General features: G+C 39.8%; 1 protein-coding gene and 1 long non-coding RNA gene across 2 annotated transcripts in view; one reads left to right on the plus strand and one right to left on the minus strand.

Annotated features, from left to right (window-relative positions):
* Nucleotides 1-493: 493 nt before the first annotated feature.
* Nucleotides 494-5,998, minus strand: LOC132370469 (uncharacterized). Its single transcript, XR_009504587.1, has 3 exons — nt 5,823-5,998; nt 2,317-2,467; nt 494-795 (listed from the first exon to the last, which is right to left on the minus strand). It is a non-coding gene; the product is annotated as an uncharacterized LOC132370469 (long non-coding RNA).
* A 93-nt stretch (nt 5,999-6,091) lies between these two features.
* The window catches only part of TMEM123 (transmembrane protein 123), a 77,461-nt gene continuing 64,507 nt past the window's right edge, over nt 6,092-19,045 (plus strand). Inside the window, exons 1-2 of the mRNA XM_059930510.1 lie at nt 6,092-6,406; nt 10,605-10,661. Of these exons, the coding sequence (XP_059786493.1) occupies nt 6,307-6,406; nt 10,605-10,661 (157 nt within the window). The 5' untranslated portion in view covers nt 6,092-6,306. The remainder of the gene's footprint in view (nt 6,407-10,604; nt 10,662-19,045) is intronic.

Raw genomic sequence — 19,045 nt, forward strand, 5'->3', positions numbered from 1 at the left:
GAACTCTCAACCTGAAAAATATTCACTTTTTAGTACTTTCTTCCAGGCTTGTTGTCCTAAACATGGTGTTTTTGTTTGCTATAAATGGTCGAAATTATAGAATCTTAAGGCTTAAGAAAATTATTACAATTTGGGGAGCAAGCTTAAAAAACAGAATAAGGAAAAGTAGATATTAAAGTCTAGGAAAGCACCCAACATAGAGTTAGCACTCCTTCCTACCAAGTCTCAGCCCTCACAGTCTTATGACATCCCTTTTGGTGGTATGTTCTTACTTACCTGTCCACATGGAAATGTGTTATTTATCTAAATGTAAAAGCTCCGAGGACATGGCCACACGATGCACTATTTTGTTTCTCCCTCTGTGCCTCATAGAGTGCTACAAATACAGTTGGTACTCAGTAAAGAACTTCTGAATGATTATTATTGATTTTGTACCATCTTCAAGGTTAACACCCCTTAGAGTCTCCATAAGGGGTAACCCAATGCAGGCCCTGCAGGACCCAGTCTTGGCAGGGCTTCACACTCCACAGAATTTGGTTCCATAATCAAAGATAATTTAAAAGTCATTTTAATCTTTACTTCCATTACTTGAATACTATAGGTAATTCAACTTGTAACCCACAGTAGCACTTCTTAAAACCTCCTTGGCCCCATTCTTTTCACTTCAGTACATTTCAAGTCCACAGCTGACTTTAAGGCCCAGTCTCAAAATCTTCACCAATAATTCTCTCTCAACTTCATCCTTTGTGGTTCTTGGTTTTGCTTTTCATCTCCTTTATCTTCTATTTCTTCTTCCTTTCAGCCAAAAAATTACAGCCATTTGTATCACCTTGGCATTCATTCTTACTTCTTCAGCTCAGCCCCTCCCCCCCCCAGTCTCTGATTCTTTTTCAGGAAAGTTCAGGAATAGAGCGGGCACACTCAGCCCCTCTCTTGGAAGGAGACCCAGGAGTTAGGACTGGGGGAGAAGAAGGGGGAGGAGGTGGGAGAAATCACAAATGCTTATAATGTACTGTCCTTTCTTTTATTCTCATCACGCAATGAAATTCTCATATATTTTTTATTTGGGGTGGGCTACATGAAAGTTCTTTGGAAAAAAATGTGACAAGTCGTAAAGGTAAAATGATGAAATTTTCTTTGAGGACGGAGGTCACGGCCTACCCACCCTCTCCTCTTTGGGGTGTCACCTTGAGGGCATATAATAGGCCTGATAAAAATGGTCTGATCTTTTGATCTTACAAAGCAGAGTCACAGGCCTTCTGACCCTTGAAACTGTAAACATTTACTCTGGAATTAGCTCAGAGGTCTCTCATGGGTATAATGAGACAATTACAAGGTACATCATCTTGTCTCTCACAGAGATAAGTTTTCATTTTTCTCTCTTCTACTTTTTGCATAAATCTGTGTGGAAATTTCTCCAAATTTTGTATTCACTTTTGTGATATCTTATATGCATGTTATCACTGATAATGCTTACCTAATAGTAAAATTACATTCTCTCTCTCTTCTATATTGGTACAGAGGGGTCTTTTGTTGGAGTCTTTGTTTTCTTTCCCCAACACTATGATATGGTCCTCCAAACAACAGTTACATCTGTTTAACTATATTTCTTATTTCATCTCTTCCCTCAGTCCAGTAATACCCAAAGTGCACTACTCCTAGGTGACAGCAGACTTAAGTAATACTTAATACTACTTGACATGCATCGAGTAGGTACCAACAGATAATCACTGAAACTTTTTATTCTCCCTGGCTATCCCTGTATGCAGAGACTCAGAAGGACAGAAGGACAGTAGGACGGAGTTCAGAAAGTGTGACTGAATATTCCAGGATAAGGGATGTAGAGCTACCACTCATCCAGTTCTCAAGCCACAAACTTAGGATTTTGCCTTAATTTCTCTTTCCCTCAAACACCACATCCAATTGACTCCACACTCAATCCACATCCCAAATCCATTCAGTTCTTCCATTTTCACTACTTCTACCCTAGTTCAAGCCCATCATGCATCAGCCTCTAACTGCACTTCCTGTTTCTACTCTTGTTCCTCTCTATAGCAGCTGGTGTAAACTTTTATAAAAATATAAATCATAAAATGCCACTGCCTAGTCTTTAATGGCTTTTCATCATACTTAAATTAATACCCAACTCACCTGAAAAGCCCCAAACCTCATTTTATACTTCTCTGCTTCAGCCACACTTGCTTTCTTTCTGTTTCCCCAACACACCAAGCTTGGTTAAAATGTACTTTCCCCTGGTTTTCACATGGCTCCTTTTAAGGACTCAGTTTAACTTCTACCTACTTAGAGAGGACTTACCTATATATTGTAAGGTAACCGCCCAGTTGTTCTCCATCACATTGCTGTGTTTTATCAGCATGACACATTTCTAGTTGTTTCTTGTGTGTATGTATGTTTTCAATTGCTCAAACTTTTGTTGAATGGATGGTAAGCCTTACTCTTCCATTTCCTAGATGGGAGATAGGAAATACTGAGCAGGGATCAAAAGTCTAAGAACTTTATTTCAGATTTTTCTTTAACTTCCTTACAATAGCTATTTTATCTACTGTCAGTTTTCTCCATCGTGATTAGCTCTTACTATAGTATGGCATGGGGACTGGCAACTAACTCCATATGAAGTCTTGAAGAAATAAGAACACCAAAGAATGGGGTAGGTGGCAGTGACTTCAAACAGGAAAGAAAAGTATGCTGAATCCCTATAGCCTCCTACAGAGAAGAAACAAAAAGAGTCGAAGTAGGAGCTGATAAATAACCTGCGACTAAGAACGGAAAGGCCCATGGGACTTCCTAGTGCCCGCCACTGAAATCTCTGAACTCAGATCTCACCTTCCTACTGTCCTCATAGCACAACATAATCCTGCCAGATCCATACTGAAAACTCACCATCACCACCTCTCTCCCAACCAAACCCTTCAGATTCAGACACAACTCTCCAATTCCTTTTTGAGAAGTCATTCCTTAAAACTTTAGTCCACCAGAACTCTCTTCTCTGATCTCCTTGTTTCAAAAGTAAAATCCAATTGTGGAGCTCATTGGTCTTTCTTTGTTTATCTTTACCATTACTTGGTGTGTTTTTTTTTTTGGCTTGTTTTATTTTTATTTTTGCTCTTGTCTTAATCTTAGAATCCTATGTAGCATTGAACACAAGATACCCAGTAAGGTTTTTTGGGGTTTTTTTTTTTTTTGGATTAATTGAACAGATTCACACTCTGGCTGCAGTTTGTACCCTCAGGGACAAAAAAAAGAAGGAAAAACTAAAAGGAGAGGGAAGAAGAAGGTGTGAGAAAAACAGGGACTCTAATATATAGGGAAAGGAAGCAGAGGTGCAGAAGAGGGAAAGGACCCAAAAAATCAGCTTTCATTGTGAAGACTTAATCACAGTTTATAACATGTTGTCAATCTGCTAAAATGGAAGTTGACAGGAAATTGGCAGAAACAGGGAAATGGCCACAGGCCAACTTATACTCTTGTGTTAAATCTTTCCACTGCCTTGCCTTATTTGCAGCTACCTCACGGTCTCAAAGCCAGGTAGATTCCGATTTGTTCCTCATGCAAATATGGATTTATCAACAGACTGATTTATACATAGCTAGAAAGTAATAATCATCTGTGGACATCAAACCGGATGAAGCTTCCTCTATCACCTCTTTCTTTTTACAAATAAAAACTTACTGTGGGATATACGTAAGTTTCAGTGGAATAACATGAAATCTCAATATCTCTTGAACAGTCATAACAGAAGCGGTTTCTGCTATTCCTATCCAGAAACTAACTCACTTTGAAACCACTCACTTGGTCTATCAGGTAGATCAGTGTTATTCACTGCTATTTCCTAGCACCTAGCATAGTGCCTGGTACATGTCATGTGTGCAATAAATTTTTGGATATTGACTGATTGGATTAATGAATAAATGATGGTTCCAATCTCTGGTGCACCCTTAGGTGACCTTAAGCCAAAGATACAGACATACGGGAAACACAGGATGGATTTTTAAAAAGGACATAATTGAGGGAGAAGATTACCAGAGTTTTGCTGCTTTGTTTATCTCTACCTAAAATTCATTCCACGAATAGAAACTGAATGCCTTCTATGCCTTCTATGTGACAGGAAGTGTGTTATACCCTCAAGTACAAATATAAAGATACAGACCCTGGATCCAATGTGTGCTTTTCCATGACTACATCATAGCCCCTAATCACACTGTTTCAGTTACTAGACTGTAACTGTCAATGTATCTGTCTTGCCACTATATTGTAAGCTCTATTAGGACATTGCCCATCACACAGTAAGCACTCAGTAAATAGCTGGTAAAGTATCTGCTTAAAGATGCCTTACCAGCTGTTACCAATTTACCAATAGACATTGTAGCCTACTAGGGGGAAAAGACATAATGAACCGTATAAAGTCAGGATTCTTAGTTTTGAGAAAGAAGAGCTAACTCTTGCTGATATAGCAGAAAAGGAGCATGTTGAAGATACTGGGTGGCTCTCAGAATTACTGGAGGGTAAAGAGAATCATGGCAGACGCTAGGCCTCCAGGAATAATGCACAAAATCACTACAGAACTAGTCCGGTGAGGAAACTGTCTCCATTGCAGTTCCCCACCCATGCCACTTCTGCATCGGAAACTCAGTCTTGCAACCACTGAGAAACTGCTGTTGCCGTCAGTGCTGCCAACAAAGTCAGCCACCTCTGCTGCTACTCCTATCAAATGTCAAAGAACCAGAGAGCACCCTTGTTCATTGGCAGCTGAACCAAGGTTGGAAAGACAGGTTGAGCCTGGATTGTGAAATGCTTGAACAAAGGCATAGGCAGTCACCAGAACAATTTATTCCTAAACCAGATTCCCCAATCAAATGGAGTAACCAAAAGCTAAATGTGCAGTGCTTGCTTTTTGCCCATGGTGGATGTCAATGAGTATTTGCAAGTTTGGTTGAAACAACAGATGGGGAGTCTGCAAATTTAGGACAGACTGCCCCACTTAATCCCTATGATTAGTCATGTCTATATGGATAGCCTTACCCGAGATCAGAAAGTACTATCTCTCATAACATATTTTTGGGAATACAACTATGATATCGTGGCCCTTATGTCATGAAATCTGGGTCAGGTACCAAGAGAATCAACAACATTTAGATCTGCCACATTTAGAGTGTTGGGAAGCGGGGTGGATTCACCAGGATTTTAAGTGCCCTGGATCCTTTTCAACTGAAGGTTTCCCACCCAAATCAGGACTCAATCTTTGTCGTTCTCTTGCATCAGCCACGGGTTGCTACAGGTCACTTCGGAGTTTCTGAGCAAAAACAAAATGCAATCTGTAGGAGCACTGCAAGTCAAGACAGGTGAGTAGAATTGGCTCCAAGGGCTGAAGAGGAACTTAGCCAAAAACTATTCAAAACAGGTTAATCCATCTGAACTGGGATAGCAGACCCCAAGGAGAGAAGGGACTAGGTTAGACGTGTGCAACCTCGGCCTTGTTGGCTATTCTTGCCTATGAATAGCTACCAATTCTTCCAAGTCCCCCCGCCACCATCCCCCCGCGTCCACTCGGATAATCTCTTTAGGCACGTTAGCTAGCCAGAGAAGCAGGGAACCTGTGGAAGAGGATGAGGTTATTTGGGGTATAGAGATCATGGATGTTTTACGTATGCACTGAATCAATTTGTCCAGCCCCCCACCCCCGCCCCATCTTAGGCTGGGTCACTCGGAGGAAAAAAACCCTCTTTCCTGTACCTCCCTTTATGCTGTCCTCGCCTGCGACTTCTCCCTCTCACTCCGAGCCGCACGCAGCCTCCGTGCCTCACCTGAAAACTACTCTTCAAAGACTTCCTTCCGGGCCCAGCAAAGCCCGGCGTACTCGGTATCGGGAGAGGCAGAGGTGCTCACTTCTATCCAAAAAAACAAAACTGCCCTTTCCGAAAAAAAACAAAACTGCTCGACCGTTCCGGGACTCGCATGCGCGCGTGAGAGGGGGAAGCAGCTAGGAGGGTCCAGCAGCTAGGAGGGTCCGGGTGCTTCGAATCGCAAACCCCGCCCCCGCGTGTCGACCCCGCCCCGCCCCGCCGCCTCAGCCCCGCCCCGTCCCGCCGCCGGGGCAGGCACGCGACGCCCTCTCCAGGCCAGGCTCTCGCGCCCTATTTGGTCTTTGGGGGGCAGGCGGTGGGAGGCGAAGCGTGCGCGGCGGAAGGGGACGCAGGGCGGGCTCGGGTGCGCCAAGGCACAGCTCTAACCAGCGCAGCCGCCACCTCCTCGGGAACCCACGAGGCCTCCGCGTCCTGCCTCGGAACAATGGGACTCGGCTCGCGAGGTATCTTGGCTGTGCTGGCCCTGGGGGTCGTGGTGGGGGTAGCGCTGCTGAAGATCATCGCCGACAGCACAGACCCGGAGGGTAAGTGGCTGCGGGGATCGCCAGCCCCGGCCCCGGGAGGAGTTGCGCTGCGCATCGGGAGTTTCCAAGTTGGATCTGGTTGTGCAGAAAGTTCTGCAACTCTTAGGCCAAACGCACGGGGCAGACCTGGAGGTGACCTGATGGCCCCATCAGGGGGAAAACTGAGACTTGGGCCAGTCCCCCAGCTGCCCCAAGGCCGCCTGCTTAAGAAATGGTCCGGTCCTTCCCCTCAGTTTTTCTGCAAGCAGCGGACGCAGGCCTGGAGGAGTGCGTATAACCTGTTGAGTTACCGAAGGATGGGCCTTCAGCAGGGGTTCAACTTAGTTGTTACAGTCTTTCCCCGAAGTTAATGTTTTCCTGGGAGGTTAGAGATTATCTAAGCCTTGCTTTTGTAAACGATTAGATGGATTGAAAAATATGTCTACCGATTCCTGAGCAAACATGTCTACCAGTTAGTTGCGGAACCTTTTAGGCGTTTTCCGGTGTTTCATCGCCTAATTGTGTATTATCAAACCAATTATTTATAGTCTTAAGGACCCCAGACGCTTTGGGGCTAGTGTAGCTGGTTGGGAGCTTTTGGGGAGTGCGGACAGCTCTCCCGGGCGTAGGTGATGCTCGTGCTTCTGTGGATGGGCGCTACCAGCCCCTTGTGTACCGTAAACACCGGCCGAGGCGGGCCGAGGAGCATATCAGCTGTGCAGCCTTAAGATCACAGCTGCACTATTGTTAGGAGTCCACGACGTCGTCAGTATAATCATAACAAAATGATTTTGACATTTCTCTTCTGGGGGAGGTGGAGGTGTCCCTTTAGGCCCTTGGCCCTTTGGGAACTTTTTGGGTAAAGTCGTGAAAACTGATTTGCTGTGTAAATTCTGTTTTCTCTTTGTCAACTCTTATAGAAGTCAGGTCACTGATTAATGGTCAGTAAACTAGAATAAGTTAGTTTAAATGACCCAAGTTTTTCCTGGTTTTAAGTTCTATCCACTGTATATTACATTAGTTTTATCCAGCAGTTTGCAAAACCAGACGGTTCAGGCACAACACCTGCTTTTGCTAGAATAATCTGGGTGACTTAGACAATAACAGTTTTCGTTTGTTTTGCTGAATTTTTTTGTTTGCCGAATTGCACATGTGTCAGACTGACTTTGTAGAGCTAATTTTGAGATCGTTTCAGGAAAGAATGATCAGTAAAATCATGTCTGTCATATTTTCAATATTATGAGGTATTTTATTGTAAAAGTGAACTATCTGGAATTAAACAGTATATTTTGCTGCTAATTTTATGCCAATATTTATGTGAGTTGGTCTCCATTTTTTTATTTGTTACTTTGTGAAAGTATACCTGCTTATTGTTTGTCTAAAGAATTACTGAGTAGAGAAACTGAGTGTGCTTGCTTTTCTTGCCCTCATAACAGATTTTTTTTGTCCTGTTTTAATACTCACTGTTTGACTGTTCTGTTTGTTACTTGATGTCTCACTAGACATTAATGCTATTTGGAAAACTTGGAATGTTCTACTATACGAAAGCCTTGATTTCATGAACTAGTATAACCAATGTGAGCTGGAATCCATTTCTGCAGACTATAAGGTCACCTTGAAACTAGAGTAAAGGAAGGTTCTATAGAGGATGTCTCAAAAGAGCAAGTAAACGTTGTCCTAGTCTTTATATGCAGTGTGTAATCTGTATAAAGTGTCATTATGAAGTACAGTGATTTTTGTCATACTAGAGCTTATATAGCTAATTTTTACTAGACACTTTTCCTGTGCTCCTCACACTATGCTGATTGAGGTCCATACTTCATCCCATTGGATCCTCACAGTATTATCCCCATTTTATAAATGAGGAAACTGAGGCTTAGAAGTTACCTAATTTATTCAAAGTGAAACAACTAATACATGTTTGACTTCAGAGGCCAGAATCCAAACTCTCAATTAACCATTTTGCCACTAAGCTACAGTAGGTGATGTTGGCTCTTCAAGTAGATAATACTTTTATCCACAATGCTGTCATTGCCCAGAATATTGTGGGAGAAGATAAAAACATTATTGAAATTCTTCTTTTAAAATATCCTTCACAGTCTGCTGCATAGTTTCATAAATATCTTCAGTTGAAGGAGGAGGGATACTATGAACAAGTTAGCAAGCCAGCAAACAGGATAGATTGTGGTAGTGCAGTGAAAGACATAAGGGTGGGGGAGGCTATTAATCAGGACTCTTGGTGGCAAGTGACAGAAACCTACCTTAAACAGCCTTAGGGGAAAGGAAGGACTTTATTGACCCTTAAATGGAAAGGTCCAAGGATTAAGGTGGCTTCAGAAATGCTGCATTCAAGAGTTCAAATAGGTTGCTAAGAGGTGGCCATTTCCGACTCTAGATTACATCTATCAAACCATAGGCAAGCCCTAGTTAAAGTGTTCTTAGCCTGCAGGGGGAATCCAAATAACAGGGACTTTCTAAAGTGATTCCCAGGCTTCAAAAGCCATCATAATGGGTAGCCAGGTAGGATATGAAATTAATCTTTAATGAGCCTATGCCACTTCATGAACTTAACTTTCTTTTTTTCTATTTAGTGCAATATTCTATTTTAATACTTGGTCATTTTGTCAGGTAAATCGTCAGCCTCCTTGTACTTAGATTGTCCATGACATTCTTTATCTCTTAGGACACAGAAACAGTGCCTGCCCATAGTAGGTACTTCATAAGTATTTTTTGAAAAGAGGAGAAAAGGTCCTAAAGCTAGAAAGAGCTTAGAAAGAACACTGCTTCTGCCTTCTTCCTCAAGCAAAAAAAAAAAAAAAAAAAAATGGGTTGTCAGGAAATCATCCCTCATAAGAGTGACAACAGCAGGGAGACAAAAACAGGAGGCTCTCGTAGCAGTCTAGGCAAAAGACGAAGGCACGTGGTAATGGAGATAAGTAGATAGAGTCTAGATCTTTTTGGGGGGTAGAACTGAAATCATTTGCTAATAGATTGCATGGTGGAGTGAGGAAGAAGGAAGAATCAAAAGATGACCTCTTGGTTTTAGGGTTGAACAACTGGTAATGCAACAACTGGGGACACTGGGGCAGAAGCAGGTTTATAGCAGAAAATCAATGGTTGCATTTTGGCACTCACAAGTACAGGCTTTGGAATCAAACAGCCTGGTCCAAATCCAGACTCTGCCACTTACTAGCTGGGTGGCCTCCTTTGGGTCTCAGTTCTGTCACTGCACGACAGTGTTCCTGCCACAGAATTGTTGTGAGGGTTAGATGAGCTAATGCAAGTTACATGCTCCCCATGAGGCCTGGCATGTAGTAAGCCCTTAATAATGTTGGCAATTATTTGCTGCCTGCTGCTAAATACATGTGTATAGTCTACTGACCTTGATCTTTTTCAAGTTTAATCTTCACACTATATCCTTTTGTGATAAATGGATTATGGTTCCAGCAAGAGGAAGAAACGCACAGTAAAGATAGCTCCTTCAAAGTTGTTATTGCTTACTTTCTTTGTACTTTGAAGGTTTTTTGGGTAGGGGAAACCTATCTTTGTGAAAAGTACACAATAATAAACTTACTTGCCTCCCATGTAGTATATGTGTTAATCTTCCATTATACAAAGACCAAAGATGAATAACCCACTCTGAAAAGTTGCTTAACTGGGGCATAGAATTCTTCCAAACTTTTTCCAAAATTTAAGGTACTAGTTAAAAATTCAAAGAATTATACTGAGAAGACTTGCAATTTTAAATGAAAATCCTAACCCACTTCATCTTCTCTCCATTGTATGAAGTTAGGCATGTTGGTGGTACAAGACCTAGGGGCACCCATTAATAGTAAGGGCCTCTCCCAGGATGGTCCACTCTACTCAGAAGAGCAGAGTTGTCAGTAGCAAAAATTCCTCACCAACCACTGTGTCCTCATGTGGGTGAATGAACTTTGGCAAACTATTGTATCATTGGCTGGCACATAGTAAGTACTATGTAAGTGTTACATTAGCCATATGTTTTCTGTCTTGAAAAATCCAATAATACAGTCCCAGATTTACTGACAGTTTCAAGGTATATTTCATAGCAACAGTGGCAAAAGTAGAACTTCCTGTGGAATAATCTACCCTTCCCCCACACCACCACCACCCCAGAGACAGAAAGAAACATATTGCCAGTGTTCTTAGTTAAATATTAAATGTCCTTTCATCACAGGATATTTCTTTGTTTTTATAGGATCTCCAGGTAAGAAGAATCTTATGTCTGTGGAAGACTCCAATGATAACCCAAAAGGTGAGTTTAAAAAGGTTAGGAAACGGATTATCTGTCTAGGATACATAAAGTAATATCAGCTAGTCAAGTACATGTAAGCTGGTACACTGACCTGTCTTAACCATGATTTGTTCATTCATGAATCCCTAAAGCCTACCATCAAGGGCTGCCCTTAGTGGGCATCAGTAAATGATAGTTCACTGGATTAATAGTCTTTCTCAGTTTAGCAAAGATGTGAATAAATTCTAAAACTAAAAGCATACTGGAATTTATTACTGAGTTCTGAAGCACATTTTTAGGTATGACATTTTGCACTCTGCCTATAGATATGTACTATGAATATGTAAGTCTGCTGATCTTGCCGGTAGAACAAGTCACGCTAAGCTGGTCAGCCACAGCAGCCTTAATTTGCCTTGGTGGACTCCAGGGAGACCCTACTTATATTTCACCCATCAGTTAGATTTCAACCCACCCTCTTGCTTCCCTATTGAAACAATAGATGAGGCCCTTTTTTAATTTTTTGCCTGCACTGGGTCTTCTTTGCACCTTGCAGGCTCCTCTCTAGTTGCAGCACGTGGGTTGCCCCACGGCATGTGGGATCTTAGTTCCCCAGCCAGGGATCGAACCCGCATTCCCTGCATTGGAAGGTGGATTCTTAACCACCGGGAAAGTCCCAAAAAGATGCTCAAGCACTTTTCTTGTGCTTTTAGTTTGGGACAAATGGATTTCTTTCTTGATTTTCTGAGTTCATTAGCATGGAAAGATAGGAACCAGGCTGATGTTATAAATAGTAAACCATCAAGGCATGTTTCTTGTAAGCAGTATTTAGTTTTTCTTCTTACTGTCCTTGTTATTAAGAGTTGACAGAGGTAGAAACTAGAAAAAGGCATGCAAATCCTATCACTGGACCCATTTTCTCTACTTTTATTCAACAAATATTTATTGAGTGCCCTAATGTAAGGACACATTACAAAATGGACCAAGCCCTTACTTCTTGGAGTTTTTGTTTGTTTTTTGTTTTATGTCATTGTAGAAAAATACACATAACATAAAATTCACAATGTTAACCATTTTTAAGTGTACAGCCCAGTGGCATTAAGTACATTCATATTGTTGTGCAATGTCATAGAGTTTTTTTTTAATTAATTTTTATGGTGAAATATAGTTGATTTACAATGTTCTGTGAATTCCTGCTATACAGCAAAGTGATTCAGTTATACATATATACACATTCTTTTTTATATTCTTTTCCATTATGGTTTATTCCAGAATATTGAATATAGTTCCCTGTGCTATATAGTAAGGCCTTGTTGCTTATCCATTCTGTATGTAATAGTTTACATCTACTAACCCCAAATTCCCAGTCCATCCCTTCCCCACAGCCCCCACCCCCTTGGCAACCACAAGTCTGTTCTGTATGTCCGTGAGTCTGCTTCTGTTTCATAGATAGGTTTATTTGTGCCATATTTTAGATTCCACATATAAGTGACATCAAATGACTTTCTTTCTGACTTACTAAACTTAGTGTGATAGTCTCTAGTTGCATACATGTTGCTGCAAATGGCATTATTTCAATCTTTTTTATGGCTGAGTAGTGTTTTATTGTATATATATACCACATCTTCTTTATCCATTCATCTGTCGATGACATTTAGGTTGTTTCCATGTCTTGGCTATTGTGAATAGTGCTGCTATGAACATAGGGATGCATGTGTCTTTTTGAATTATACTTTTGTCCAGATATATGCCCAGGAGTGGGATTGCTGGATCACATGGTAATTCTATTTTTAGTTTTCTGAGGAACCTCCATACTGTTTTCCATAGTGGCTGCACCAACTTACATTCCTACCAACAGTGTAGGAGGGTTCCCTTTTCTCCACACCCTCTCCAGCATTTGTTATTTGTAGACTGTTTAATGATGGCCATTCTGACTGGTGTGAGGTGGTACCTCATTGTAGTTTTGATTTGCATGTGCTGTTGGCCATCTGTATGTCTTCTTTGGAGAAACGCCTCTTTAGGTCTTCGATTGGGTTGTCTGCTTTTTGGTTGTTGGGTTTTATGAGCTGTTTGTATATTTTGGAAATTAAGCCCTTGTCGGTCGCATCTTTTGCAAATATTTTCTCCCGTTCTGTATATTGTTTTTTCATTTTTTTATGGTTTCCTTTGCAGTGAAAAAGCTTATAAATTTGATTTGGTCCCATTTGTTTGTTTTTGTTTTTATTTCTGTTGCCTTGGGAGACTGACCTAAGAAAACATTGGTATGATTTATATCAGAAATGTTTTGCCTATGATCTCTTCTAGGAGTTTTATGGTGTCATGTCTTATATCTAAGTCTTTAAGCCATTTTGAGTTTACTTTTGTGCATGGCGTGAGGGTGTGTTTTAACTTCATTGATTTACATGCAGCTGTCCAACTTTCCCAGCAACACTTGCTGAAAAGACTTTTTCCCATTTTATATTCTTGCCTCCTTTGTTGAAGATTAATTGACTGTAGGGGTGTGGATTTATTTCTGGGCTCTCTATTTTGTTCCATTGATCCCTATGTCTGTTTTTGTGCCAATACCATGCTGTTTTGATTACTGTCGCCTTGTAGTATTGTCTGGGAGGGTTGTGCCTCCTGCTTTGTTCTTTTTCCTCAGGATTGCTTTGGCAATTCTGGGTCTTTTATGTTCTGTATAAATTTTAGGATTATTTATTCTAGTTCTGTGAAAAATGTCATGGGTAATTTGATAGGGATCGCATTAAATCTGTAGATTGCTTTGGATAGTAGAGCATGGGATATCTTTCCATTTCTTTGAATCATCTTTAATTTCCTTTATTAATGTTTTATAGTTCTCAGCATATAAGTCTTTCAGCTCCTTGGTCAGGTTTATTTCTAAGTTTTTGTGTTTTTTTTTGGTGTGATTTTAAAAAGTAATTTTTTTTACATTCCCTTTCTGCTATTTCATTGTTAGTGTAAAGAAATGCAAGTGATTTCTGTATGTTAATCTTGTATCCTGCTACCTTGCTGAATTTATTTATCAGTTCCAGTAGTTTTTGTGTGGTGTCATCAGGGTTTTCTATATATAGTATCATGTCAACTGTATATAGTGACAATTTTACCTCTTCCCTTCCAATTTGGATATCTTTTATTTCTTTTTCTTGTCTGATTGCTGTGGCTAGAACTTTTAATACTATTTTGAATAGAAGTGGTGAGAGTGGGCATCCTTGTCTTGTTCCAGAATTTAGCAGGGCTTTCAGCTTTTCACCATTAAGTATTATATTGGCTGTGGGTTTGTCATAAATGGCTTTTATTATATTGAGATATGTTCCCTCTATACCCATTTTGGTAGAGTTTTTATCATGAATGAATGTTGAATTTTGTCAAATGCTTTTTCTGTGTCTATTGAGATTATCATGTGGTTTTTGTCTTTTCTTTTGTTGATATGGTGTATCACATTGATAAATTTGCATGTGTTGAACCTTTCTCGTGAACCTAGGATGAATCCCACTTGGTCATAGTATATGATCTTTTTTATGTGTTGTTGGATTCAGTTTGCTAGTATTTTGTTGAGAACTTTTGCATCTACGTTCGTCAAAGATATTGGCCTGTACTTTTCTTTTTTGGTGGTATCTTTGTCTGGTTTTAGTATCAGCGTGATTCTGGCTTCATAGAATGTCTTTGGGGGTGTTGCCTCAACAGTCTTTTGGAAGAGTTCGAGAAGTATCAGTAAAATTTCTTCTATGTATGTTTGGTAGAATTCACCTGTGAAGCCATCTGGTCCTGGACTTTTGTTTGTAGGGAGTTCTTTTTTTATTACAGGTTCTATTTCACTTCTAGTGGTCGCTCTGTTCAAATTATCTATTTCTTTTTGATTCATTTGTGGTGGGCTGTATGCTTCTAGAAAGTTGTCCGTTTTTTCTAATTTGTCAAATTTGTTGTCATATAATTGTTCATAGTATTCTCTTATGGTTTTTTGCATGTCTGTGGTATCAGTTGATATTTATCCTTTTTCATTTCTTATTTTATTTGGGTTCTGTCTTTTTTTCTAGGTCTTGATTTTATTGATTTTTTTCTATTGTTTTTTTATCTCAATTTTATTTATTTCCTCTCTGAGCTTTATTATTTCCTCCCTCTGCTGACTTTAGGTTTTGTTTGTTCTTCCTTTTTTTGATTCTTTTAGGTGATAGGTTAGGTTATTTTTTGAGATTTTTTTTCTTGTTTCTTGAAGGCCTGTATCGCTATGAACTTCCCTCTTAAGAACTGCTTTTGCTGCATCCCATAGATTCTGTATGGTTGTGTTTTCATTGTCACTTTTCTTAAGGTATTTTTTAATTTCCTTTTTGATTTCCATGTTGACCCATTGGTTTCTTAGTAGCATTTTGTTTAGTTTCCATATAATCGTTTTTTTTTCATATATCTTTTCTTGTGGTTGATTTCTAGTTTCATGTCGTGTTCAGAGAAGATGCTTGAAATAATTTCTATACTCTTAAATTTGTTGGGGTTTGTTTTGTGCCCTAGTATGTGGTCAGTCCTAGAGAATGTTCCATGTGCACTTGAAAACAATGTGTATTCTGGTTTTTTTGGATGTAATGTCCTGAAAATATCAATTAAGTCTAACCGTTCTATTGTATCCTTTGGATCTTTGTTGCCTTATTGATTTTCTGTCTAGAAGATCTGTCCATTTATGTGAGTAGGGTGTTAAAATCTCCTACTATTATTGTATTTCCATCTCTTTCTCCCTTTATGTCTGTTAGTATTTGTTTCATGTATTTGGGTGCTCCTATTTTAGGTACATATATGTTGACGAGTGTAAAAATCCTCTTCTTGTATTTGTCATGGATTTTTATTGTTGTGGGTTTCCTAATGCTCCATGTAGTTCATACTCTCAGTTTCCTCTGGACTTGCTTTTTATTATTTCTGCTGTACATAGTCAGAATATACTTTTATTCTAGTTACAGTAATTCTACAGAAAAATTTTCAATTGGAAAAAAATGACTAGATAGATTACCCTAAATGTACTTGTGATTATTATTGGGCAGTTGTGGGAGTGGTTTTTTGTTTTTAAATACTTTATTCAGTTGTTCGATGTCTTTTCCTATTGGCCTTTTTTTTTCATTTTTAAAAATTCAATTTATTTAAACAGACTAAAAATAAAGCACAGTTCACCCTTTACTCTCATGCCCCCATCCTCAACCTCTGGCAGCCACTGATTTGTTCTCTGTATCTATGAGCTTGTTTTGTTTATTTTTTGAATTCCACATATAAGCGATATTATACAGTTTTTGTCTTTCTCTGTCTGACTTATTTCACTTAGCATTATGCCCTCACAGTCCATCCATATTTGTCACAAATGGCAAGATTTCCTTCTTTTATATGGCTGAATAATAGACCATTGTGTATATATACCACAATTTCTTTATCCATTCACCTATCAATAGACACTTAGATTGTTTCATATCTTGGCTATTGTAAGTAATGTGAAATGAACATGGGGGTTTGCATATCTTTTTGAGTTAGTGTTTCTGTTTACGTCAGATAAATACTGAGAAGTGGTAACTGAACATACGATAGTTCTATTTTTAATTTTTTGAGGAATCTCCATACTGTTTTCCATAGTGGTTGCATCAATTTATGTTGCCACCAACAGTGCATAAGGGTTCCCTTTTGTCCATATCCTTCACAACAGTAGTTATTTCTCGTCTTTTTGATAATAGGCATTCTAACAGGTATGATGTGATATCTCATTATGGTTTTGATTTGCATTTCCCTGATGATTAATGAAGTAGAGTATCTTTCCATGTACCTGTAGGCCATCTTTATGTCTTCCTTGAGAAAATGTTTATTTAGATCTTCTGCCCATTTTTAATTTGATTGTTTTTTGATGTTGAGTTGTATGAGCTCTTTATATATTTTGGACATTAACCCCTTATTGGATATATCATTTGCAAATATTTCCTCCCATTCAATAGGTTGCCTTTTCATTTTGCTGATGGTTTCCTTTGCTATGCAGAAGCTTTTTAGTTTGATGCAGTCCCACTTCTTTATTTTTGCTTCTGTTGCTTTTGCTTTTGGTGTCAGATTCAAAAAAGTCATTACCATGCCAACATCACTGTCAAGGAGCTTACCACCTATGTTTTGTTCTAGGAGTTTTATGGTTTCAGGTCTTTTGTTCAAGTCTTTACCATTTTGAATTTATTTTTGTGTATGGTGTGTCAACCTTAAAAACTAAATAGCCAGTTATTTTACCAGCAAAATGAGTTCATTTGGGAACAGCAGACTAATTGTAATTCAGGACAAGCAAAATATGGTGAATCATAGGCAAGTCTAGAGAACAAAGGAGAGAAGCATGCTTTTATAGAGGAAGGGAGGAAGTTGGGAGGGCCTGCTTCAAACAGAAGTTCGTTGGAGGAGAGCAGGAGTGCAGGGTGATAGCAGCTTCTCATTGGCTGGATGTGGTGGTTTCTCATGGGCTGGGCTGTTGCTGGGCAAGGAGAAAATCTTTCTTCCTTCTTCTGCGGCATGTAAAGTAAGCTTCTTCCTGCTGGGTCTGCAACTGGCAGTGAGAGGTAGTGTATGAGAGCTCTCCCTTCAGGGCTTCTCAACTTCATTTTTAAATAAGAGTTTCTTTATTTATTTTCACATTTCCCCCTGTTGATCAAGATCTTTCCTCAGAAGCATCACTGATCAAGAGTCAGGTTTTGGTGATTCTGTTCCTTGGTTTGAGGAAGGTCCTTTCCTGGTTGTCATATCCCACGTTGGAGGGAAAATGCACAAGTTGGAAACTGTTGAAGCTACATTTGAGTAACAGGGAAAGGTAGGAGGGAGAACTCTCAGACACTTCTCATGTAAAGTTTATATCTTATCAAGGTCATAGCATTTGGAGATCATCTCAGAGTATTGAGTTAGAATTTTCTCTATTTGATGCAAAACCTCTGCAGAGATTTGACAGGCAACCAGTACAAAGTTGAAAAATAATTATGCAAAACAATAAAAAGTAACAGGACAAATCCAAGTTGTTTGATGATTCTAAACCATAACCCTAGACCCGAAGGTAGCCAGCTGAACAAATCAAAGGACCATGGAGAGAGTCAGGTGAAATTCCTTGTAACCAGTACACTTGCTCCCTGATCTTGTGCAGTTGAATTTCTGTCTTCCCAGAGGCATTAATCCATATGTGACAGGGGGTATTTGCTATTACACAAATGCCTCCTTGTTCAACAAGTAGACAAACAAAGGCTATATGATTGTCCAAAACTACCTTAGCCAACGAGTCATGTGATTATTGTTAGGCAGCTACTGCCTTGGCTGTGGAGTTGGCTAGCTCTCCTAATGTAAGGGAGAGATTTTTGATTATGCACTCCCTGGTTCTTACCCCAACCCATGGGAGAAGGGCTCTCCCTATGGAGGCAAACCCAGAGTCATGTGTGCTTCCTGGAAGTTCCTGTTTAAGGCAGCCATGGAAGTTTAATGGGGAGAACCAATGGGAGGCTTCTGATTTGTTACAAATGTTGACAGTTAAATGTCCCAATAAGCATTGGCCTCCAGTTCACCATCTATCTAAACATTCATATACCCATGAGAAATGTCATCCACTAGAGAAAAAGATAAAACCAGGTGGAGCAGAGAACTCCATCTAAGGTCTGGTTCTTCATTAGCTAGAATTTCCTGATTGACCTTTTCAAGCCAAGGGTCAGAGGAATTGGGATGACATTCTGTAAGGTACTATCCGAGCCTAAAGGAGTCTTTTCTAAAAGCCTTGCAAAGAGAAGTTTGCCCACTTGTATTTCCCTTGGGTGTAGGAAAACAGATGGTATTTTAAAAAGGAAAAGGGTGTGGGAGAGTTAAGGTCGTACAATTGGTCGTACAATTGTTATGGTTAGAGAAAGATTGAAACAAGGCATGGGAACATCTGCATGTAACAGCCTAACCAAATAGGTAACACCTGTAGGCTTGTAGGTATAATTGACAGTGGCATTTGGGACTAATGAGGAATTAGTTACAGGTAAAAACGATGGATCTCCAACAACATGAACAGTTTGGAGTATCTAGTGACAGATCCAGCAGTCAGAGAGGTTTCCCCTTTGGCAATAGCTTGGGAAATGCAGATAAGAGAATTGTCTTTTCAAGAAAGAAGGGGAGAAAAAGGTGTATACCTGTACAGGCCTGGTTCAGTCATCTTGGAAGAGCTGTCTCCTTCAGGTGTCATCTGCTTCAATTCCTGTAAATCTTTATTTTCAGGTCACCAGTTGGTGTACCGGTCCAGTCAGTGTTTGATGCTTTCTTGAGATGTGATGTGTTAAATCCAAGAGTCTATTTTTTTGAAGTTTGGCAACACAAGGGTTGGTTAACAGTGCCTGATAGAGGCCTTTCTAGTGGGGTTGAAAGGAGTCTTTCTAGAGATGTCTTTCCCAATAGATGAAATC

The sequence above is a fragment of the Balaenoptera ricei genome, chromosome 8 (genome assembly GCF_028023285.1).
Source record: "Balaenoptera ricei isolate mBalRic1 chromosome 8, mBalRic1.hap2, whole genome shotgun sequence".
Classification (NCBI taxonomy): domain Eukaryota; kingdom Metazoa; phylum Chordata; class Mammalia; order Artiodactyla; family Balaenopteridae; genus Balaenoptera; species Balaenoptera ricei.